This window comes from Curcuma longa, chromosome 11 (genome assembly GCF_044706935.1).
Source record: "Curcuma longa cultivar G26 ecotype Majalengka, Jawa Barat chromosome 11, ITB_CL_G26_1.1, whole genome shotgun sequence".
Classification (NCBI taxonomy): domain Eukaryota; kingdom Viridiplantae; phylum Streptophyta; class Magnoliopsida; order Zingiberales; family Zingiberaceae; genus Curcuma; species Curcuma longa.
The window spans coordinates 2,833,647-2,854,397 of NC_133871.1; the positions used below are offsets into that span (position 1 = coordinate 2,833,647).

A 20,751-nucleotide genomic window follows, 5' to 3' on the forward strand; every position below is an offset into this window, starting at 1 on the left:
AATAATGGTCCAACAGAGACAAACTAGTAATAAAAGTGGCATCCAAAGAATTTTACTCACATTTTTATCATTTTCTGGATATTGATCATTTTCATGTTTCCTTATGCCAACAAGTCAGTCACACTTTAGACTATTAACCTGCCAAAATAATAACAGGATTATGCAGTGAATTAAGTCAATGGCGATCAACAGAGATCAACATAGTTTACAAATGACTTATCTGGATACCCGTCGAAGTCCGCAAGAAATATAGCACTGTAGAAATGAAGAGCATCTTTAACATTCTTATCAGTATTTTTCACTTACATGTTGTGCATGAACAGGGAGTAATATGCCCTTGCAGAAACAATTCGAACTTTGATCCGATTCTCAGGATCCCAGTTGAGGAATTGGTCATTCACAAATACATATTTGTACATAAAAAAAAATAGTTTACATATCATTCAAATGTATATCTTAGGTTCTATGAGAAACTACATCAAACACTTGACATGCACACTGGGTATACATGGAAGGAGCAAAAGTACCTTATCCAAAGAGTTAAGGTAATCAACAGCCCTCTCCCTGTTCACTTGGAAGGTGTGTTCATACAAATGACTTATCTGGATACCCGTCGAAGTCCGCAAGAAATATAGCACTGTAGAAATGAAGAGCATCTTTAACATTCTTATCAGTATTTTTCACTTACATGTTGTGCATGAACAGGGAGTGATATGCCCTTGCAGAAACAATTCGAACTTTGATCCGATTCTCAGGATCCCAGTTGAGGAATTGGCCATTCACAAATACCTATTTGTACATAAAAAAAATTAGTTTACATATCATTCAAATGTATATCTTAGGTTCTATGAGAAACTACATCAAACACTTGACATGCACACTGGGTATACATGGAAGGAGCAAAAGTACCTTATCCAAAGAGTTAAGGTAATCAACAACCCTCTCGCTGTTCACTTGGAAGGTGTGTTCATCCATCTCAATATTGGGCGAGCCTCTGTGGATAATGAAGATATATTTTAAACAGGAACCTCTGTGGATAATTAATATTCACCTGATGGATTGGAGCTGGAGCTTCTGGCGCTCCTCCTCGGAGATGGTGGTGAAGGCCGCATCGCCCTGCTGCGCGCCGTCCTTGATGGGGGTGGTTGGCGCCGACCTCTTCTTCTGCAGCGAGTGCAGCTCGTCGATGGTCTTCGCCTTCACCGACGGCCCGCTGGCGCAGATCGGGCGGCGGACGAAGGCGAAGGAGGCGGCGGCGTCTTCTCGGTCTTCTCGCAGCGGACGAAGGCGTAGATCGGGCAGCGTCTTCGGCCTCGGTGTTCTCGGGCGCAGATCTGGGAATCGGGCGGGGAAGGGAAATTTGGGAACGGGATTCTTAAATTTGGGCGCCGCGAGAAAAATTTAAGCTCGTCGCCACGGAGGAAGCGGAGAGGAAACGTAGGCAGTCGCGGACCAGTTTGCCACGGCGGACGCGACGCAGAGAAAAACTCTATATATATATATATATATATATATATATATATATATATATATATATATATATATATATAACAAGGAATTTGAAGCCACGTAGGCAGTCGCGGACGAGGAGCGGACGAAGCGGCGCGCAGCAGAGAAAAACTCTATATATATATATATATATATATATATATATATTTATATATATGGAAATATAATATTCTTTGCTTCGATTCGACCTGAATCTACCCATCCTATCTGAATTGACATCTTTATTAATTTTTAATGTAATTTTATTTTTATGAAAAATACTTTAGTTAATCCGTCTATAATATTCACTTTTATCATTACACTTTGGTTAAGCCGCCTATAGGGATGCAAACGAATTGAGCCGGCTCACGAGTTTTTCGAGCCCGTTCGAATAATATTTGATTCGTACTCGAAATTGTCAAATTCGAGCCGAACTCGAATATGTTCGAATAATTATTCGAGCCGAATTCGAATCTATAATATTGTGTTTGAGTATTCGCGAACCGCTCGTGAGCTTTTGAATTTAAATTTTGAATCCATTAATAGCAGTATTATTAAATGAGTTAATAGATTAATATTTAATGGATTAATAGACTTATTGGGTTAACGGATAGATCATATTTATCCATTTACAAACCCTAAATTCCCGATCCTTACCCTGGCTGGCTTCTTCGGTCTCCGATCCTTCCCTAACCATGCCATCTCCCGCTTCCGCCGCCCCTCCTTTTCCCTCCAGTCCCGCCGCCATTTCGTCAACGGCACCCAGCTACTCGGCCGCGCCCGCGCCTCCAATAACAAAAGCCACGGAAGCCGATCCACAGCTGCCCTCGCGCGCTCCGCCTGCGACGAGGCCGACCGTGCCATCGCCCTCGACCCCCGCGACGCCACTCCTCACATCCTCAAGGTCCTTGCCCTAGACCTCCTCGGCCGCCGCCATCCTGCCCTCCGGTCTCTCGACACTGCCCTTGCGCCTCCTGCTTTCAAGTCCCTCGAACCCCGTGAGCGCGGCGACGCCCACTTCAAGCGCGCAGAACTCCACCTTGCCCTCAATCACCGACGCCGTCTCGATTAGGCCATCGCCGACCTCCTCGAGGCGGTTCGGCTGAACCCCGAAAATGGCAAAGCTTTCTGCCTCCTAGGCGAGTGCTACGAGGAAAAGGGTTTGCTGGATGAGGCGAGAAGGGTTTACGAGACTGCGATCGGGATTGACGATTCACTGATCGTTGCCGATGAGGCACTCTGTAGGATGTCCTTCGCAAATTTTGGGTCTTGATTGGCCTCAATCACTCAGGTAACCAAACTCCCATTCCACCCTTTATTTCTGTGATCTTCGCTGTTGTATCTTTGTTGGGTTCGGTGCATCAATTTGCCTGTGCAATAGTATTAATCTGTTTCTCTTTGCGATTAGATTCTCGTGTACCTGAAAAATTCTAACTGTTGAGAAAATGTGCGCCAATGGCTCTCTACACATCTTTGTTTGACAAATCAATAAACAATTTGAGTGCCTTTGGTGCAATGTAGGGATATATTTTCAGCTTCCTCAATGGCGTAGAATGTTGAATTAACCTTCAACTATAGGTTAAAGATGGTGCATTAATATTATTTATATACTTACTTATGTTAGAAATGTATGATAAAATATTAAGTACATATGATATCTATGTTTCGAATCGAACTTGAATAAGGTTCGAATAATTCGAATCGAACTCGAGCTCGAATCATATTTTGAATCGAACTCGAGCCAAAACTATTGATATTTTCGAACTTCGAATCGAATTCGAATATCATATATATGTTTCGAGCTCGAATTCGAATATCAATATTTTTTATATTATTCGATTCGCCTATAGCAAACTCATACCTATCACAAAAATTGCAAACATGCACGGAGAATAGAAAAAAGAGTTTTAATCATAATAATATAATTAATTAATCATACGATTTACTTCAACTTTTATAATAGTTAGGGTATTCACAGTGCAAACTTTTTCAAAAGTTTTTTTTTATCGAGAACCATGTCAAAAACTTAATTATCACCGCTTCGGGGATAGATGTTTTTTTTAATCGTTGTTTTGGTTCGAAATATTAAACAAGATTTTTTATTAAGACAATAAATCCTTATATGCTATAGTACAATTTTATAAATTATCTTATAGTTTTTTTATAAATTATTTATAACAATTTATTATTTAATGTTGCCTTCTTTTAAAATGTATAAATTTTTAATAATTTTTAACAAATTATTATTTTCAATAATATTATATATTCGTTATATTAGGGGTTTTAAAAAAAGATATGTGAATTATTTATGTGATAACAATGTGACACTTAGAAAATATAAAAAAATTAAGATAAAAATAAAAAAATGCCTCTATTTTTTAACTTATAAAAATTTAAAATTATTCTTTATATTTAAAATTAATTATATATATTAATTTTTGATATATATTCCACGACTCTATTTCCGCAACTTGTATGCGCTGCTGACTACGCGTGCGTGGCAAGCGGAACCGCCCTGGGAGAATAAAATCGCACTGTCAAAAACAAAAACTCTTAGGGGTGTTTGGTTGAGGGTTATCTTTGATAAACTTGATTATCTATTTAAGATTATCAATAATATTCTTATTTGATTTAGATTATCAATAATTTTTAAATAATATAATATTACTACCACATCAACAAAATGGATTATAATTCTGAAATCTAATTACATTGGTAAGGTAGGATATTTTATAATTCTCAAATTAATATAAAATTTAATATAAAAATATCTTTTAATATTTATCTTTTAAAATAAAAATATCCTTAAACTTGTCATTTGTTCGCAACCCTAACCTTCAACTTGCGATTCCAAAACCCGCCGCCTCGCCCCTCACGCATCTCCAAAACCCCAGCCGACGAGCAGGAGGAGCTCTGACAAGGTGAGAAATTTGTTTGTCTGATTTTTTTTTCTTGTTTCACCAGAAAAATAAGTTCTTTTTAAGGAGAAATATAAGTATGCAATAGCTTCTTGTTTCACCAGGAGCAACTCCTCGCATCTTCTGGCCATATTCTTGTCTGCAATACTGTAGCCAATAGCTTCTTGTGTGTTGAAATATCTCGGAAGCTCTATGTCCTTCTTAATCTCTTCCTTTGGCTTACCTATTCTGTTACATAAGTATGGAATTCACATTCTTCATTGTTTGTATTCGATTTAGAGGAAGTAATACCAAAGACAAAGTAGAACTAATACTCTCTTTGTAGTCTTCTTCTATATTTTTAGTTGTAAAATGTTTTGTTGTGCAACAAAGCACTTTCTTTATAAACGTTGGGTTCTTATATGTTGTTTAATATTTTTATTGCAGGGAGTTTCTTTTTTTATTTCCGTCTTTGTTAAGGCCATATTCCCCAAGGTATTGCTTGGTTCATCTTTTATTGTCTTTCCTTCTTTTAATTGTTTGAGTTTAATATTCTAGGGTTTGTTTTAACATTTTAGAAACAAATTAGAAGTTATTTTATCAAATTGTATATAATTAGTAATCTTCCTAAATGGTAGAACTGATTATAAATTTACTACAGTTTTTCTTAAAGATTTTATGATAGAACTATTTGGTTAACAATCTTTGTAGATGGTCAATAATTTACTATTAAATTATGATAGAATCATTTGCTTAACAATCTTTGTAGATGATCAACAATCTTTGTAGACGACCAATAACGATTTAAAACTCCTTTTTTATTTTCCGTTTTGGCTTTTTGGTGACCCAACTTATCACTCTTTGGTTGTCGTTGGTTTTCGGTGTTTCTACTAGTGTCCTATTGATATGGCTTGATTGTCAGTAAGGCAAGAGATGAAAATGATTTCGGTACTTATTATGCACATGAGGATGATGGAAAGCAATATAATTATGCTTTTATTGTTGATAATTGTCTTAATTGTCAAGAGAAGGAGTGGTAGGTTTAGGAGGGGCATATTATATGCTGTTCATGCAATGTCTAGATATAATATTAGGTCTATAAATTTAAATGAGATGGTATGTGTTGATAACTGCAGGATGGATAGAAGGTCTTTAGCCAAACTTTGTTATTTGCTAACAACTCATCGAAAATTGAAAGGAACAAGAAGTATGTCAATTAGTGAACTTATAATATCATTTCTGCTCGCGTCCAAGCTCGGAAATCAGAGGGAACCCTCCTCTCATAGCAGAGCACCAACGCCAACGAATTTGAAGTTGCAGCTGGAATCTTCGCTTATATCAAACAAATAACAACATCCAACACTGTAATGCAGTAAATAAGATTCAAAATAGAGATTGAAACAAGTAGACATTTCAGAAATCCAGAATCTGTGCAAAAATGAAAAACAGTTCAGAAATAGATTGAAACAAATGGAAATGAAACACATCCAAATCCTTCCCTCTTCAAATCTTCTCAACTTGGTGTCAAACAAGTGCCAAATCAGATCATGTCCTCTTCGAAAATCCCTTTAGAATCTCAAGTTAACGGCTGGGCTTTAATCTCAAGTTATCGTCTTCTTCATTGTCTTAGAAACCAAGTTTCTCTTTCAGCACTTTTCTTTTCTCTCTCTAATCGATTAGTTCTTTCAGTCATAGAAATATAGTTTCGGTACCGTATCAATATTTGAGGTTCTATATTAGTAGTCATCTTTAATTCAGACATATTTGTTAATTTGTTTTATATTAACATATTCTTTTGTAGGAAAAATGACTGAAACTTACAAGCCATGCGTGTCAGAGATTGTGAAAAATTTCGAATGCTGCATTGATTTAGTAAACTCTATAGATGTGGAATATAAAGAAGAGAGGAAGAAATTAAGGAAAAATCTGAAGAAATATACAAACTTAAAGAGTGCTTATGAAACAAAGTTGAAGGAAATAGAAGAACAATATCAGTTAAAGATTGTGGAAATTATGAAAAAATCTGAGAGACTGTCGAACAGCCTTAAAAGATCATTTGATATATACAGACAGGATATTCTGTTGGGAAATGATCCCTCTATGGAGCTAATGCAGTCAAGCTCAAACAATATACTTCTTGAAGATGAAGATGAAGATGAAGAGGAAAATAGTGAAGCAAGTGGTGGAGCTCGCAAGAAGATGAAGATGAATGAGGAAAGCTAATGGCAACTTTAGTTTTCAATCTCCAACTGCACGGTATAACTGTTTTTCTCTGATGCACTCTGCTGTATTGAAATTGTCTATTGTATACAATCTGCCTAGATCTTGAAATAATTTTCCATCATTAAGAGTATTTGAGATCATGATGTCATGAAATTGGGTTCCATATCAGATCACTGCAATTTCACATTTATGAGCATCACTTGGCATATTTTGGTTTCCTCAATTATTACAATTATTTGTACTACACTAACATAAACAGTTCTATTCTAGAATACTATGCAGATCTTAGCTTCTAGCCTAACATTTCATGCAAACACTAGAATCTTGATGGCCCGAAAATTTTCTAGCATGAGTCCTATTTGGGAGGTGAACCTTTTAAAGATATGCTACTCGTTCCACAATTCTGTAAAGGAAGCATATCCAGTTGCATTCTTATTTGTGTACCTTCAGCAAATGATTACATGATTCATAGGTAAACAAAGATTAATGTGCCAATAATTTCTGAAGTTCTAACTTAGAGACACCAAACTTACATCACTAGTTGGGTTGCCAAACACATTAAGCTCTTATAAAAGCTATGACAAGATGATCATCAATTATTTGTGCTGGTATCATATTTATAGGCCAGGACCATTTTAATTTTTTATAATAACCTCCATCTAACTTAAGACGCATCATTGCATTAATTAGTCTTTCTTTTTGTTCCTTTGATGTTTATTCTAATGAATTGACAACCATAACCACTACTGCTTCCACTTCAAAGTTCAAAGCTAATCATTAAGCTTTTTAAATAAGCAAGTTGCAAGTGATTTGTGATATTATTCCTCATTCATCAATTGTTGTGTTCTTTTTCTGAATTTGCATTGCTAACAAAGCTCCTCAAGACAGTTATCATCTTCCATATTACAATGTCTTAAATCAATCCTTATTCTGATCCAATGATCAACCATTTACTTTGGAGTCGCATCCCTTTGGTTTGGTGTTCAAACTTATAATAGCTAGCGAAAATCTTCACTCTGCCATACCCATGTTTTGCAAAATTTTCTCTATCACAAAATAGATTAGAATTTACCACTTTTGCATCATAGCACATTTGCTTTTTGCATTTCCTCTATCCTGACAACTTTTCATAAATTTCTATTTAATCTCACTCATGGCTTTTAACTTGTGATGTAGGGAATCCTAAAGCATTTCATTTTATTTTTACATGCTTTCTGATCTTATTTTGAACAGCATGACAGGTGATTTCATCAACCCAATACACTCATATAAAGGTATATCGTCAGATAATATATGTTCACCGACTTTGTTGACTTCTAACTTGAAAGCTATATATTTTTTTCCAGGATGACAGATATTCAGTTTTTCAATCGGAATATTAACTGAAGCAATTATCAGTAATGACATTCTCATGTTTTTTTTTTCCTTTCCCTCCAAAAGCACAAGTACAGAAATGTCCGTGCCAATCTCGTACTTTTCAGAAGTAGAATGCATACTAAAGGATTAGTTTCCAAATTCATAGCTTCTTTCATTTTGATTCTACTTGTTTCCTGTGGCACACAACGTGATAATAGTTTGTGAAGTATGGGTATTAGATCAGAACTGAAATCAACAGTTTGTTCTGTCTCTTGTTGATCTACTTTTTTGTTTTTTGCAGTTCAAAAATATTAAAAGATGATGTGCAGCTAGGCAAAAAGGAGAAACATATATATATATTTTTTTATCGTTTTCAATAATTAAATTAGGTTAGACCTTGGATTCAGATACTGTCACATGTTACCATCAACAATGATTTATTAGCTCGCTCTATAAGTTTTACTACAGTTGAATTAAAATTACAGAATCAATTATTGATCCCTGTCCAGGAGCAAACAAAAAAAGTACACACTATTAAAACCACATTAATATGCATATGCATACAATGTAAGGATACTATTCGAACTCTTGCCCTCTTTTATAAGTCTGTTCTGTCGTAACTAACTTAGTTATGTCTTGAGAGTTGAAATGATAAATTCCAGTCAGACTCGTAGACTTAATCCTTTTGTGGAGACGTTCCTCTCCCCTTCTTTGGAAATATTTTCGCTGTCACAAGTCTACCCATCCGTCTACCTCCCAATGTGTCTCCACGACCTCGTAGTTGGCCCACCAATCGCGTCTTATGTATTCGACTGCCGGGTGCTCCGATGGTATTTATTGCGTGATCTAGAATCTTCTTCCCTGGGGAAGGTCGTAGGAGTCTCTGTGCCTCTCAGGTGCTTCTCCCGATCGCCTCCCCTCGTCTCCGATCCGATCCGATCGCAGAGGGACTGATTCGGCTTGCTGCCCAGGTAATAGAAGAATCCCATTGCGTTCATCCCTGTTGGTTCTTAATTTCATTTCGATTTGATCGATTGTATCGTTGTCTGTCGTCTGGATCTGGGAATTTCCTTCATGTCGTTTGTGAAGATTTAATTGTTTGTGAAGATGCTCTTTTGCTCGAAGTTTTGATGAGATAGGTTAGCCAAATGAAAATTGAAGTCTTGTTTTCTTCTTCTGGTGTTGGAAATCAATGGTAAAAATTAGTTTCGTCGTTTTGACAATAGTTTACGTCTCATTGAAAGTAAACTTGGAATTTTTTCCTTCCGTTTCTGGCTTTTCTGCTGGTATTCAAATTTGGTTTCGATTTGGGCATTTTGCTATCATTTCCTGTACGCTTAGATCTTTAATCTCGCGCAGGCAATGGAGATTGATGAAATACTTTGTGATGTTCGGGTTGTGAATCTCCCGACGAAGAGTGCAATATATCTCTGGGGTTACAACCACAGTGGGCAGACTGCTAGGGAGGGTAAAGAAAGCCACCTGAGGATTCCAAAGAGTCTTCCTTCCAAGCTCTTTGATTGTGCTGGAGGAGAGAACCTCATCTGGTTGGATATTGCTTGTGGCAGAGAACACACTGCAGCAGTGACCTCGGATGGATCTCTATTCACATGGGGTTGGTGTCTTTTATCCCCAGACTTTCGTTTATGACATCTTATTGTTTTTGTAATTGAATTATGTTTTTGCAACACTTTGGTTTTGGATGCAAATAACTTAAAATGCGAAATGCACCAAATTTTAACTTAGTGATGATGGTGAATCTACCAAACAGTAGACATGTGTTATAGTTGCACATCTTATCCTGAATGTTTTATTTAATTTTCCTTAATCAATCAAGTATCAGAGAAATAAGTGTATACAAATTCAGTATCTAATAGTACATGTTATGATATTTTGGTGAAAATAATAGCTTAATCATGACATTCATAAGAATGACTATCATGGCAAACTATGTGGCCTGAATGATACAATTTGTCTTGTATTGTCAAAATGGGTGTGTATCAAAGTTATTATGAATGAAGGAGATAAGGAAAAAAAAGGTGGAAGGACTAAGAGGGAGAAGAGAGAATGCAAAAGGGCAAAGGACGATGCTCTTTGCTCCAGTAAAATCACACATCCCAAGTCATGTTTAGTTATTGCCATTTCTTCTTGCTTGTTTCAGCTCCTGGAATGGTATAATGTTATCTTTGCATGCTAACTTTTGACTTGCATCTTACTTGTTTAATGACTACCCCTCTTGTTTCTAAAGGAATCAAATCTCACCCAAGTTAGAAAGGAATTGAGTTTAATCACCTTAAGTTAAACACCGAAAAAGAAACTACAAGGAGTTGGCAAATCATCCTGATGGAAATGAAATGTCATGTATTAAGTATTACTCACAATAGAAGAGCAATTAAAGAAATATAAACCAGATATGTTAACACAAGAATGATCCGGTTGTAAATTTGGTTTATTTGGTCCATAATGATGTTGGTGTTGGTCCTTGTATTATGATTAATATCCTATTATGAGTTTGTGTTTTTGCTAGGTGATCAATGATCTTCCTTAGAAATTATCATATGTGTGCTTACTTATATGGATATATAACTATATTGACTATTTCTGAACATTGAACTTGCAAATTTGTGACATGAGTATCACCTTGTTTTCCTTGGATTTGATGTTTTTTTTCCCTTGAGATATTCATGGAAGAAATGAGGACCAACTTCAAGGTGTTTGCATGTTTTGATAATTTAACTTCAAATAAGAGTTTTTCTTCAGATAAAATTACTATCCTGTTTTTTTGCTTCAAAAAGGTGCTAATGATTTTGGCCAGTTGGGAGATGGAACTGAGGAGAGAAGCAAGCATCCCAAGAAGGTTAAGTCATTGAAGACAGAATATGTGAAATATGTGTCCTGCGGAGCACATTGCACAGCTGCTATTGCAGAACCTCGAGAGAATGATGGTACAATATCCACAAGCAGGCTTTGGATCTGGGGACAAAATCAGGTAATATGTCTATAGATTATCTGCTCTTTTGTGATGCCCATTTTCATCTTTAACATATTTTTGGTGCTTTCCTCAGGGATCAAACCTTCCTCGTTTATTTTGGGGAGCCTTTCCTCCAAACACGGTACTTAAATGCCTTTGATTTTCATATGGATGATGATGCAAAAATTTATTAATATACTGTGTTACTTATCATCTTAGGAAAAGGTTAATGTTCCTTTCTCTGGATATGCAAGTTCATTTTATTTATATCCATCTTTCTAACCTTGTGGAGCTTCATGGAAGCAGACACATCAGTATGACATGGAAATATGAACAACTATAAATGTAATGCTTGTAATACTGATGGTGTTAACTCCCTCAAATAAATAGCGATGAAGCAGAGAGTATAACATTGGAGCCCTAGCTTTTGTACTCAGTGTAGGGAGTTGTATATATATATGCTTAATATGATGCTTCTGGGGCGGACAAAAAAGAAGTACAGTAAGGGCTCTTTCGAGCTGCTGGATGGCCCTTTACATAACCCATACAAATTTCTGATAGCATTCAAAATCCTTTTTTTTTTTTTACATCGCAATCAAATCCAACGCCTGTGAGTATTAATTTCAGTCAGTGCTCTGTTGAGTGGTAAATACTGTTTTGATGTTTCTAGTCTGCATCGGTGCATTCTGAAAGTATTTAAAAATCCGCTTAGTAATGCCATTTGAAGTTAGATTCTTTTTACAGTTCCAATGGATCATCTTATTCAGAATTTTGGTTCTGCAAATTGATTTAAGATATTATTCTCTCTGTTATGATGGTTTGAAGATCATGAATTTCAACATTTCTAGTTTGTATGTAGTTAACTTCTTTCATCTGTCACCTGTACTTGCTTGCATGCAGCATTTAAGTCAAAATTAGAAATTAAGGATGCTATGGGAGCTTGTAGTTGATGCATGTTTGGAATACAAATGGATTTTCTGTCTGATTTCCTTTTTAGGTTTTTTATATGAATAGGTTTTACTCTGTATGTATGCTTGAATGTATTTTCTTCCATAGGTCATATGCCAAGTTTCCTGTGGAGCAGTTCATGTGGTCGCTTTCTCTGAGAATGGCTTACTTCAATCATGGGGTAATTATTCAACATTTGTAAAGCTTTTTAAACTTTGTTATATTTGAATGGTCAAATTGTTTCTCTGCCTCGCTAAAGGTTGTGTTGTGGCTGATGATTGTGAAATTTGTAACAAATATCTTATACGAAGCACAAATGGATTATCTATGCCTAAAAACAGATAAAGAACAATTAAATAAGAGAGGGAGAGATCGAGAGTGAGGAAGAGTATAAAACTCGAGTTGTGTCAGAGAAAACCAATTGCATGTCTTTTGGAATCTCTGACCAGGTATTAACTCAATACATGTTACTCTTCTGATAAACCAGGCTACAATGACTATGGCCAGCTCGGCAGGGGTGTTACTTCTGAAGGATTACAGGGAGCTCGGGTATTGATGGCCTATGCCAAGTTCCTAGATGAACCACCTGAGCTTGTGAAAATCAAGCAAGTCGCATGTGGGGAGTACCACACAGCAGCAATATCAGAAGATGGTGACGTGTAAGTGTATCTGACAGGGCCTTGGCTATCAGAGATATTCTGTCCAATTTGACTAATTTTACTAATTTCTCACATGAGTCAACTAGAATCTTGGACAGTGAAATGCTTACTGCATAGAATAATACCTAGTTGGAAGGAGGAGCCTTTTTAACTTATTGGAAGATGAGAGGAATCTTAGGAATACCTCGAAGGCACTGCTTCTTCCAGATCTTATTTTTTTAAGATCATTTTTGTATCCTTGATCTTAATCCTTCTGTTTTACATGCTTACAGTAACTTTTGATATGTCATAGTTACAATAAGCGATATAAAGGGGAGCCTTAATGAAATGGTAAAGTTGCTGCCATATAACCTTGAGGTCACGAGTTTGAGTCACGGAAACAGTGTCTTGCAAAATACAAGGTAAGACTACGTACAATAGATCCAATATGATTCAATCCTTCCCCAGAACTCTGCACTGGCAAGAGCTTTGTGCATCGAGCTGCCCCTGTAATTACAATAAGCGTTATAAAATATAAATGTTGGTGTATACCCATACTAATGTATCTTTTTTGAGTATTGGCTCACTTTTTTTTCTAACTACGTATTTTGCTGGTGTTATGTATAATGTTTTGTGGTGCATAAATGAATATTTATCATGCAAAGTATTGCATCTTTAATTTTTTCCCTCTTAATCTGTGATTTTATATTGATTCCATGGCGAACTAACCCCATCATGGCCAGTCCCAATCCCGAATAAAGGAAGAGGGTTGCGTTAGGTTGTCAGCTAACGTTAAACTAATGCAAATATTCAATGAATAGATCCATTAAACTATTGTGCTAATGCTATGTTGTTCCCCGGAAGGAACGCGTAGTAGGGTCTAATTGTAACGTTTTGGCAAGGACCACTACATCTTCAGAACTCTGGTAGAGTGATAAATATGCAAGAGTTCGCATTACAGGGTCCGACTATAATATATCAGCAAGGACCGCTATATCTCCATGAGAACTTGGGTATAATGTTAAATAGATAAAAGTTCTCACCATAGGTTGAATAAAAATAAATATTATAGCAAAACTAATAGTCTAAGATTTAGAAAATGAAACATAAGAACTCTCACTGATAAAACAATGGAGGTAATAGATACAATGATTAGGAGAAGAATTAGTATTTTGTGTGTACACTAGACAAAATGGGTAGGCGAGAAGGCAAAGATGATTGAATACTTAGGTTTTAAGTTATGGTACATAAGAAAGAGTAAAATAAGATATAGAGTGGGTATTGTTGTAGATAGTTCGTTAAAGAATGAAGTTTTGAAGTGGTTAGAAAAGGAGATAAATTATAACTCTCAAGATAGTAGTAGAGAAACAAACTATGAACGTAACATGCACCGTAAGCAGGATTAGATACAGATATTAAATTATAGTTTTGGGACGACTTAAATAAAATATTATAAAATATTCCGCTAAATGAAATGATTTTAATATGAGGTGATTTAAATTGATATGTTGGAGTGAAAAATGAGGAATATGAGAGGATGCATGGGGGTTATGAGTTTGAAACAAGAAATGAAGAAGGGAAAATTATATTAGATTTTGCGATAGCATATGACTTTATACTAGCTAATATATTTTTTAAGGAAAAAGAAGAACACTTGATCACGTTTAAAATGGGAATAATAAATTGCAAATTGACTTTCTTATAGTTAGGAAGTGGAATAGAAAGATTTATAAAGATTACAAGATCATTCATAGAGAAAGCTTAACTATCCAACGTAGGTCAATAGTGTTTAATATATGTCTTAAGTATAGTATCAATAGAAGGAAACTATGCACGACTCCTAGAATTAAATGATAGAAGTTAAAGAACAAGAAGCAAAACATGTTTAAGGAGAAGATAGAAGTACAAGTATTAGGTGAAATATATGATGACTAATACGATATGAGATAAGATGGTACAAAAGTTGAAAATAGTAGCTAAGAGTGTACTCGATGAATCAAAGAGGCATGCACCACCAAGTAAGGATGCTTGGTGGTGGAATGAGAAAGTACAAAAGAAAGTGAAGGAAAAACGAATAATCTATAAGGAATTATATATTTGTAGGAATGATGAAAACTTAAAAACTATACAAGAGTCAAGAAAAAGGCTAAAAGCAATAAATGAAGCTAAAAATGAAACTTTTGAATGATTATATTGAAAATTGGATAAAAAAGGGGAAAGAGACATTTATAGAATAATTAAAGTGAGAAAAAGGAAGACAAAAAATCTTATCCAAATAAGATGTATTAAAGATGAATGCAATAGGGTATTAGTAAATGATGAAGAAATAAAAGAGCGATGGAAACGGTATTTTTATATCTAAGTAGGTTAAATGAATATAGAAATTTAAATTTTTATCGTAGAATTTCAATTTTAGAAGTAGAACAACTTTTAAATGGGATGCAAAATAGAAAAACTGTTGGATCAAATGATATTCTGATAAATGTATGGAAGTTCTTAGGAAAACAAAGTATTGAATGACTTACAAAATTATTTAACATAATATTGAAAATGAAAAAAATATTTGATCAATGGAGCGTAAGTACTCTAGTACCCTTATATAACAATAAGGGAGACACACAAAATTGTGCAAACTATAGGGGTATACAATTAATCAATCAGACTATGAAATTTTAGAAAAAAGTAATAGAAAAAGATTAAGGAAGGAAACCACGGTGATCGAAAATCAATTTGGGTTTATGCTTGGAAGGTTAACAATAAAAGTTATACATCTTCTCAAACAACTAATTAAAAGGTACCGGTAGCAAAAACAAGATCTACACATGATATTCATTGACTTAGAAAAAGCTTATGATAGAGTCTAAAAAAAATTATATGGAGAATTCTAAAAAAGAGAATTGTTAGCGTAATATATATTGAACTAATTAAAAATATGTATAAGGATGTAACGATCAAAGTGAAAATTTTAAGCAGATTAACTGAAGCATTTCCAATAAAAATAGGATTACATCAAGGATTAACTCTAAGTCCTTATCTTTTTACATTAATTATGAACGAACTCACTAGATACATTCAAGACACAGTACTGTGATGCATATTGTTTTGATAAATAAGACATGCAAAGGAGTAAATGGTAAACTAGAATCTTGGTAGGAAACACTATAAGTGAAATATTTTAGGGTTAGTAGAGTAAGATAGAATATATGAAAATTAAATTTAACAATATTAAACGTAATGAAATGGTTGCATAAGAGATGACGAGTTGTTTGGAATTGAGAACTTTAAGTATTTAGGATCATTTTTGTAAGACGATTGAGAGATGTCTTATATAAAATATAAGTAGGATGGTTAAAATGGAGAAGAGTGTTGGGTGTTTTATGTGATTGTAAAATACCTTTAAAATTTAAAAGGAAGTTCTACAAAACGACGGTTATACCTGCTATATTATATTGCGTTGAATGTAGGATTATAACTCGAGCAAATGAGCAGAAGATGAGAGTTGAGAATGTTAAGATGGATGTGTGGACCTACGAGGATGGGCAGAATAAGAAATGAGAGTATTAAAGAGAAAGTCAGAGTTGCATCTATTGAGGGAAAACTTCAAGAAACATGTTTAAAATGGTACGGATATATACTTAGGCAACTAACAAATGCTCCAGTTAGATGATGTAAAACTAAATACGCACATCAAACAAAAAAAGAGGAAGACCAAAAAGGATTTGGTTAGCAATAATAAAATAAGATAAAATTTATTTAAATATAGATGATGATATAGTAGGAGATAGAGCCCAATAGTGTAGAAGGATTCATATAGCCGACCCCACCGATAAAGTTTGGTTGTTGTTGTTGTTGTATACTGATTCCATTTTTTTCAGGCCCTTAGAATGAAACATCATCTTAAATCTACTACCGCCAGTAACATTCCCCTGTATTTTATTTTTTTTCTCAACTAACTTGCTAATCTTGTCGAATGGAAACTGGTTGTTTTGAGTAGATAGAAAATTTGAATGACTATGAAGTGAGACTCAAGGCTAAGGGTTCAACCTTTAGATAGGCTATCATATTCGACTATGAGAGCAATATGAAAAATAATAAGAACAAGTGATACTACAGCTACAAATGTTAAAAATGATCGAACCTGTCAACATGGTATCTATTTTACTTTATAATAAGATCCCAATTATCTGCAGGATAATCTTTGATGAATTCAATAATTATATTCTAGTGGTGCTCTCTGTAAGGATTATCGTTAGCAGGAATATTGAGGAAAAAAATATAGAAGCAAAATATTTAGTAGTTGAGATTTCAGACTTACACAAAACTTGTTAATGTTTGAGGCTGTTCTTATGAGAAATATTGTTTTGACAATTATTTTGCCTTCAGCCCTGTTTTTCATTTCATTTGAATGCTTGATTAGAACACTTTCTTCCATATGTTATTTGTCGTGGAATTTATACTTCTGATGCTACATAAATTTGAGCAGAAGCTGTGTTCGGTACGCAGAATTTATTAAAATAGGTACTTAGTATGTGTGATACTTTTGACCTGTGCTAACAGCAGATTTTTCTATATGTTGTGCCCGGGTTTGGTTTACATTTTAATCATCTTAAATCTTTGTTTGAGGATATATATGGGACAACCCACCTGAATGATTATGATCCCAAGACCATTTGCAAAACCATTGAGATCCTTACTAATTGTTCCAGTTGGCTCATTCAAGGCACTTAACCTTGTACGAGTCATGATCCAGTCGACTCGAGCTAATGTTGAATCCCTCCGATATTGATAACAAGCTTTAGCTACAATCCTGCTTTGTGCATGTGACTTTTCTGAATTGAATATTTCTGTTGTGGCAGTAGCATGATCATAACTCAGTGATTAGTTACTCTGATATAATCTTTGTCGTAACACAAGGCCAGTCTCACAACTATTTTCTTTCAATCTTTCAGATTGTTTTTTTCGTAAATCCTTCGATTATTTTCTTACTTTTACATAGTGCATGTTCTCTTTATTTGAAAATATAGACTTTAAATTGATCCAAAGAGGTTAATTGTAGACTGGTGTCCTACAAACTGATGGTGGTTGCTCAGGTACACTTGGGGTCTTGGAAGCATGGGTCAGCTTGGCCATTGCTCACTGCAGAGTGGTGACAAAGAACTGCTTCCAAGGCGAGTAGTCGCCCTCGATGGTCTGTCAGTAAAGGATGTTGCCTGCGGCGGAGTTCACACTTGTGCTCTAACCACCAAGGGAGCTCTATACACCTGGGGAGGCGGCCAGGCAGGGCAGCTCGGACTGGGTCCTCAGAATGCTCACTTTTCATGTGTTCCTAATGCATCCAATATGATGCTTCGCAATCTTCCCATCCTCGTTCTCCCCGACAGCGTCCAACTTGTTACCTGTGGTCATTCGCACACACTGGTGTCCATGAGAGACGGAAGAATATATGGATGGGGCTATAACAGTTACGGTCAGGCAGCGAATCAGAAGGCTATTTACACCTGGTTCCCTTCTCCGGTCGACTGGTGGGTCAGTTTATGGACGTTATGATGATCTTATTTCCTCTTTCTTGTATTGATCACTAACTGCTGCTGCTCTCAATCTATGTATCAAGGTGTGTTGGGGAAGTCAAAAGGCTGGCAGCTGGTGGTGGGCATTCTGCTGTTTTAACTGATGCTCATACCCTGAAAGAACTGTGCGAGTTCAGGCTCGCCGAAAGCGTGAACCTATCGAATTGCTTTACGATTGCCGATGCTGCATCTCGAACAGGTGCTGATTCGTTAGCGCGCCTGTGTGAAAGATACAGGTAGAGTTGGACTCCATAACTTTTCTTTCAACTATTATCTTCTTTTGCAGAGCAAGAAATTGTGTCAATGACAAAATTTTTAGCTTTGCAAACCTTTTCCACTTCACCCCTAGAATTCAGTAAAATTTACCTCCTAAAAATGAGTAGACTAAATTATAGGGAAAGTTCACTTTCCGCCCTGTAATTTTTTACATTTTTTCTCAATGCACCTAGGCTTTCAAATGGCAAAAATGCCCTCCAGACTTTTCAAACTCTCATCATTAAGTTGGTCGAGTCAAGTCATGAGAAATTTGGTGGTTGTGAATGGATTCATTAAGCATTGCAAAGAATTAAAGTGGCTGGCTCACGAATAAATTGCTGGTTTGGTGTTTTTTTTTGCAGCGAACATTTGCTTGAGCAGGGCAATTTGGAGAATGAAGAGGAAGAAGGCAACAGGTAATGTAACACTAATGATTTCTAGTGCTAATTAATTAAGCTTTTATTTAGTAATGAAAACCATACAAAAACATTTTCCCTTAAAAAAGGGACCATTTTGTATTATACATCCTTAAACTCTTTGAAAGAGGGAAGGAGTGAAAATTTAATCCTGGCTGATTAGATTGTGTTGCTCATATCAATCTAAAATAATATAAAATATAATAGTTTTACCTTTAAGGGTTCTGTCTTTAGTCAAGATGTTAATGTTGTCAGCCTTTAAAATATACATACATATATTTTTTGTTTGTTTATTGAGTGTTTTTTTATTCTTGATTGTTTAGCAAATTTCACCTCTTTCACAAATAAAATTATCAGCGAGGTCATGGCTGCAAGCGAGGCCGCTCTGTGTTTGCAACGCTGTAAGAGTGATTCGAGTGAGGAAGGTTAGGTTGACGATGAAGGAAGAGAAAGTTAGTTTCGTTTGGTTTTGAGTGAATAAAAAATATTTAAAAATTGTTCTGCAGCTGATTTTTTTAATTTGTACATCTTATTTTAAAATGGGTAAATAAATAAAAAAAAATACAATCGATTGTTTCTTTTCATCTGAATATTTTAGATATTCGTATCCATTTAACTTTGTGTTTGAGCAATTGATTGCACTTGTATTCTGCAATCAAGTTGCGGAAGCACATCTAGTTCAACTAGTATTCAGAAAATTATGTTTAATTAAAATAGCAAATTTAAGTGAGATTCTCATGTATGTATTTAAGTGTTAATTTATTATGTTTGCGTAAAGTTTAGATGGTAAAACAAGTTGCGGAAGCACTTCTAGTTCAACTAGTATTCAGAAAATTATGTACCTTGGAGCTCGATGCGGTGGTAAGAAGTAGGACGGATTCTCTTACAGGGATTTGATTCCTATTCAAGAATCTCCAATCAACAGGTTGCCCTATTGGGTATACACGAATACATACTTCGTAATTGATTTTTCATGAGGATATTGAATAGGTATAGGTAAACGATTTGTGTGAGATAAGGTAATTAAGAAACTTTGATCAATGTACCTTGTAGTCCCTGGGGTAATGGTGCAACGGTAGGACATCCGAGTTGTGATCTAGGGATCCGTGGTTCGATCCCCAACTACGGCGTATTTGTAAGAATTTTCTTCCAAATGGGAAACGCAATCAAAGGATGCTGGACATCTAAATTGGCCGCCGTATGCGCTTCCCGATTTACCCTGATGGTTGGTGGGAAACTTCCGTAGGACCGGACCGACCATCCTCAGGGATTGAGTCCATGAGACTGACTGAGATTTATCATTTTTTTTTTTGTAGTCTGTATTATTTGTAAATCATAATTTATGAACCAGTCGCCATTTGGAAACAGTGTAGATATCCATGAATAAATTGATGTTTCTTTCTCTTGTTTAACAGGTGTTATGAATCTAGAATATTCTTATCGCATTCTATTATATAATTTATCTTATACGTATGTGGTATTCAAACTATTTGCAATATTGGGTAGCTCGTTAAGATCCATCTGTGATTATTTTGATACTTGAATTATTTAAAAAAATATATATTTGAAAAAAATATGACCATTCCTATCTTCTCCATGCATTTATTACTTTTTTTCTTTTTAATTTTAAATTATCCTTGCCAAATCGTATAAAGCTTATCCAAAGCATACGTGAAATGAAATGGGTTTTAATCAGTTATGAAAAAATGATATTTTAAAAAAGAAAATTATGAAATATGAAGATAAAGAAAATTTGGGCAAAACCTTATTTTCATTATCATTAAAAAGTGACTTATTTTTAAGAAATTATCAAAAGATCGTCGTGTAGTAACTTTTTATGTTGGAGCGACTAGGACTAAATTTAATTAAATTGCAGTAGCTTTAATTAATATTAAATAATTTGTGAAATATTAAAAAAATAATTATGGTTACTTAGTAATAGTTTAAAATACGGTGTTTCCTTTTATGATAATGAGACCTTTTAATTTCGTA

At 35.1% G+C, this 20,751-nt stretch overlaps 1 protein-coding gene and 1 pseudogene across 1 annotated transcript; both read left to right on the forward strand.

Annotated features, from left to right (window-relative positions):
• Positions 1-1,054: 1,054 nt before the first annotated feature.
• Positions 1,055-6,366, forward strand: LOC141841066 (uncharacterized; annotated as a pseudogene).
• Positions 6,367-8,801: 2,435 nt separating this feature from the next.
• On the forward strand, positions 8,802-18,977 carry LOC141839318 (ultraviolet-B receptor UVR8-like). The gene is made up of 9 exons (XM_074727043.1): positions 8,802-8,935; positions 9,324-9,579; positions 10,760-10,953; positions 11,030-11,077; positions 11,992-12,064; positions 12,371-12,542; positions 17,612-18,043; positions 18,133-18,324; positions 18,706-18,977. The coding sequence occupies exons 2-9, from the start codon at positions 9,327-9,329 to the stop codon at positions 18,761-18,763; spliced, it is 1,422 nt and encodes a 473-aa protein (XP_074583144.1). The 5' UTR covers positions 8,802-8,935; positions 9,324-9,326; the 3' UTR covers positions 18,764-18,977.
• Positions 18,978-20,751: the final 1,774 nt, after the last annotated feature.